Below are 3,643 nucleotides of genomic sequence, written 5' to 3'. Positions count from 1 at the left end.
ATTTTCCACAAATATACGTTTTTTCAAGTTATATTGCAAGAAATTTGAATGGAAACAATATTATATAAACAAATTTCTCTTATGATTATAATTGTTTATATTATAAACAAAGTTAATGTACAAATGCAGTAATCAGGCATTTTTCGACCGAAATATTCGTGTTTTTCAAAGTATTTTTTTTTAATCAGGAAATTTGTGATAATTTTCGCAAACTTCATAATTTGTTGATTAATCTTATGATTTTTTAAACAAATTTAATTAGGAAGTTCATGATTACTTCATGACAAATTACTTGTAAGTGTCAACATATGTTCTTAAATCAATATGATTGTATAGTCCCTCCAATAGACGTCAAAACCAATATATAGATACCAAATAGAACCCAACATATTTGATTTTCCTGTTTGATAAAGTTTGGAATGTTTAACAAACGATGAATCGATTTTTGCTTGAATTTTCAGACTGCAGTCAACCGACCCTGGGGTTTGATAGGTTCTATTTGGCTTCTGGAACAGCCCGTGTCTGTTCAAATTTCTAATCAAGACCCAAGCGACCTCGATGACTTAACTATTGAGCAAGTCTATTAACATCTATTCTAATAATAATATCTATTAAAATAAATCAACGGTTTACTTGATAAATAATTTCAATTCAGGAATTGGTGCATTTACCCTGTAAAATAACAACTTTTATTTCAATCCATCATGCTTAATATATTATAATACAATTATTAGAAGTTCATTAGTTAGGAAACATCAATATTATAAATTTTGACTGTGTGGTCAGAACCGCAACTCGCAAGATATAACATTTTTTTCTCGCTTTTACTTTGCGGGCGAAATTGAAGACGTTTAACAGTCAGATGGTGAGCAAATGATGAATCATATTTCGCCAAAGATTCCCAAACCGCTTGATTGTTTTGAAGTACAACATTAAATATCTCAATCTCACCACTGTCAAATCCTACTGCAAGAATATAAGCATTTGCAGATAACATAATTGGAGCGAAAGAGAGGGCTGTAACTGAACTGTCTTTTATTTCCAAAATTGCGGTTGGAAGAAGCAGTTGCGATAAACTGACGTTTTCACTCCAGATACCAATCTTGCCGTCCCTGGATCCCGTTGCAAAATATTTTGAATCATGTGTCCATGCACAACACCAAATTATTCTATTATGAAGGTTGTCCTTTTTTAAACTAGTTGCTAACAAATTGTATCTCCTTTCATTCAAACCAAATAAAGACCATTGTCTATCTCGTGAAACTGATACCAAGTACTTATCATCGGGAGAAAATGCGAGCTGCGTGACGGTCAGTTGATGGGAGATTAATTGTTGCACTTGCATCCAGGTTTTCGTATCCCAAATTAAAATTGCTGCGTACTTGGAATTAGTTGATTTGCAAACAGTAGCCAATAATGTTCCGTCATGCTTAGCAGCCATGGTGAATATTTCGTAGCCATGACCGTAAAGTTTCTGTTCTTCCGACCAAAGCGTGTGTTGAATAAGTTCCTCTTCAACTGGAGGGCGATCGTAGGTTAGGTCATTCAAACTGCCGATATGCGGCTTATTTCCCTTGAGGTCTTGCCCAAATATGGCTTTATTCATTAGGCCCAAAGCAGGTAGTGATGCTCCTTCTACTAATTCTTCTCCGAAATCGTCCGCATATGATATTTTATCCAAGCAGGTTTTAAAAGTTAAAGTAGATTTAAAAATGCGAACCACTTTCTCTTCTGCCCCAGAGGCGAATTTGTAGGATGATAACATTGTTAAACAAGATATGTCGTAACCGTGAATTTGGGGCCGAGCAATTTCGTGCCATACGTCAGATTCATCAGACCAGGGCGCATGGATTCTCGTTGTCTGGTCAACACTCGCGGTCACCAAAAACCTGTTAAGAAAAATAAAGAACTTTTATATTTAATAACATTAAAAGTGTAAAACTACTAGATGTTTTAAATTGAATCAGTAATGCTGTTAAACGAAACAAATCCTAGACACATTTGACTATTTTTTCACTTTCTTATGTTGCGAAAAATCGTTTTTTTTTCTTTTATTTTCTGAAAGTTTTTGGGTAGTGTCAATTTAGGCGGAACTGATGCCTTAGACGAGACGCAGGAAGTATCTAAATGGACTTTAATGTTTAGTAACTGTTAATGCGCGTTCTTTATGGTCTCTTGATAAACCATTTCACAGATTAATGTGAAAAGAAAACTTGAGAATAAATTATTACGGTAATAATTACACATATCAATTAATCGCGCAATGTGGCAAATCGCTACACTTAAGGCCAGGCGACCAGTGAGTCAAGTGACAAGATTTCTACCTTACCAACAATTTTTTTATTTCCTAACTTATTTTCATACGAAGCTTTTTATAAATATTGTTTTTGCTTTTTTTATAATTATTAATATCTACGACCAGAACCAACTTTCTTAGTGCTTCTTCTTTATCATCCCAAATTTTCAGCTCGATGTGACGCTTGGAGTGAAAATAAGTTGGAAAATAAAAAATGTCGGTATGGTAGAAATATCGTCACGTGACCCACTCATCACATGGCCTTAAGACTTTCGACTTATTTCAATCCTCCAAACAAATTTCATATGGTTTTTAACCAGTACTGCTATATGTGCATATGATCTACACTAAAATTAATACAACTGAACGTGAGCCACAAATCGATGTTTTGGACAGCGACTTAGCTGAGAATCTAGTCGAAATATTAGACTCATTTTAATGCATTTTAAGAGAGGCAGTAATATATATTTAATAAAATGTAATAAAATTTAATAAAATTTAATTTAAAAAATGGAGAAACTTCTAAGGGTGGCCTACAGGCCTAAAAAAGACATCTGCGAAATCAGCAGCTTTCTAGCCAAAGAGGCGGTTTGTTCAGGTTTGTAACCTGAAGGCGAAATGCTAAAGTCTCTTTGAAAATCAGCGACTCAAGGATGCGACGAGGGAGCCGACACCGTCCACACCAGGGGAATCTGGGAAGTTCCCGGCCCCAAAGAAGTCCAAAACCCAGGTTGAGGGTGATTGGACCGAGGCCTCAAGTAGGAGGAAAAAAAGAAGCATCCGCCAAAAACTGACGGAGAAAAAACAGAGGAAAGGACGAGAAAAGATCCAGAACAGAAGAAAGAACCCTGTCGAACAAAAACGCGGAAAAGGAGGGGAATTCCCTGAGAGGCTATAGCCATCAAGCCTGCTGCTGGGAAAAAATATGCGGATGTGCTGAAGGAAGTCCAGGCGAACGTTAAGCCTGACCACCACGGTGTTTCTGTCAAAGCCATCAGACAGACAAGAACTGGCGATGTGCTTATAGAGCTTAAAGCCAAAAAGGGGGACAGAGAGCGGTTTGGAACCGCTCTCTCAGGGGCTCTTGGAGATAGCGGTGGCGTTCGTCATCTCGTGCCAAGAGACAAAATCGTGATTTACGACCTCGTAGACACTACCGAGGTGGTAGATGTTGAGGTAGCTCTGAAGGCCATTTTAGGGGAGCATATTTATGCTCCTCCTACGATCAACCTGACAAAGAGGAAAATCCAGGGTGTCTAGCGAATTGGATAACCAATATTCAAGGACATTTCAAGGATTTCCAGGACTGAAAATGATATTTTTCAAGGAACAATTTTTACAGTTAAA

The 3,643-nt window shown here is 36.8% G+C and overlaps 1 protein-coding gene across 1 annotated transcript; it reads right to left on the bottom strand.

The window, feature by feature from the left end:
- Positions 1 to 666: 666 nt before the first annotated feature.
- Positions 667 to 2,730, bottom strand: LOC117167954 (probable elongator complex protein 2). The gene is made up of 2 exons (XM_033353221.1): positions 2,657 to 2,730; positions 667 to 1,889 (listed from the first exon to the last, which is right to left on the bottom strand). Exons 1-2 carry the CDS (start codon positions 2,728 to 2,730, stop codon positions 746 to 748), a joined length of 1,218 nt encoding a protein of 405 aa, XP_033209112.1. The 3' UTR covers positions 667 to 745.
- Between the last annotated feature and the right edge of the window lie 913 nt (positions 2,731 to 3,643).

This window comes from Belonocnema kinseyi, chromosome 2 (genome assembly GCF_010883055.1).
Source record: "Belonocnema kinseyi isolate 2016_QV_RU_SX_M_011 chromosome 2, B_treatae_v1, whole genome shotgun sequence".
NCBI lineage: Eukaryota > Metazoa > Arthropoda > Insecta > Hymenoptera > Cynipidae > Belonocnema > Belonocnema kinseyi.
Note: the sequence above shows the minus strand (reverse complement) of the source record. Positions and strands in the feature narration are given on the sequence as shown.

What these genes read in the sequence shown, in the direction of transcription:
- LOC117167954 (XM_033353221.1), bottom strand. Translation starts at nt 2,730, where the DNA reads ATGAGTCTAATATTTCGACTAGATTCTCAGCTAAGTCGCTGTCCAAAA. An exon ending in TTTGTGGCTCACGTTCAGTT is followed by an intron (nt 1,890 to 2,656) that starts GTATTAATTTTA and finishes TTTTCTTAACAG; the next exon opens with GTTTTTGGTGACCGCGAGTG.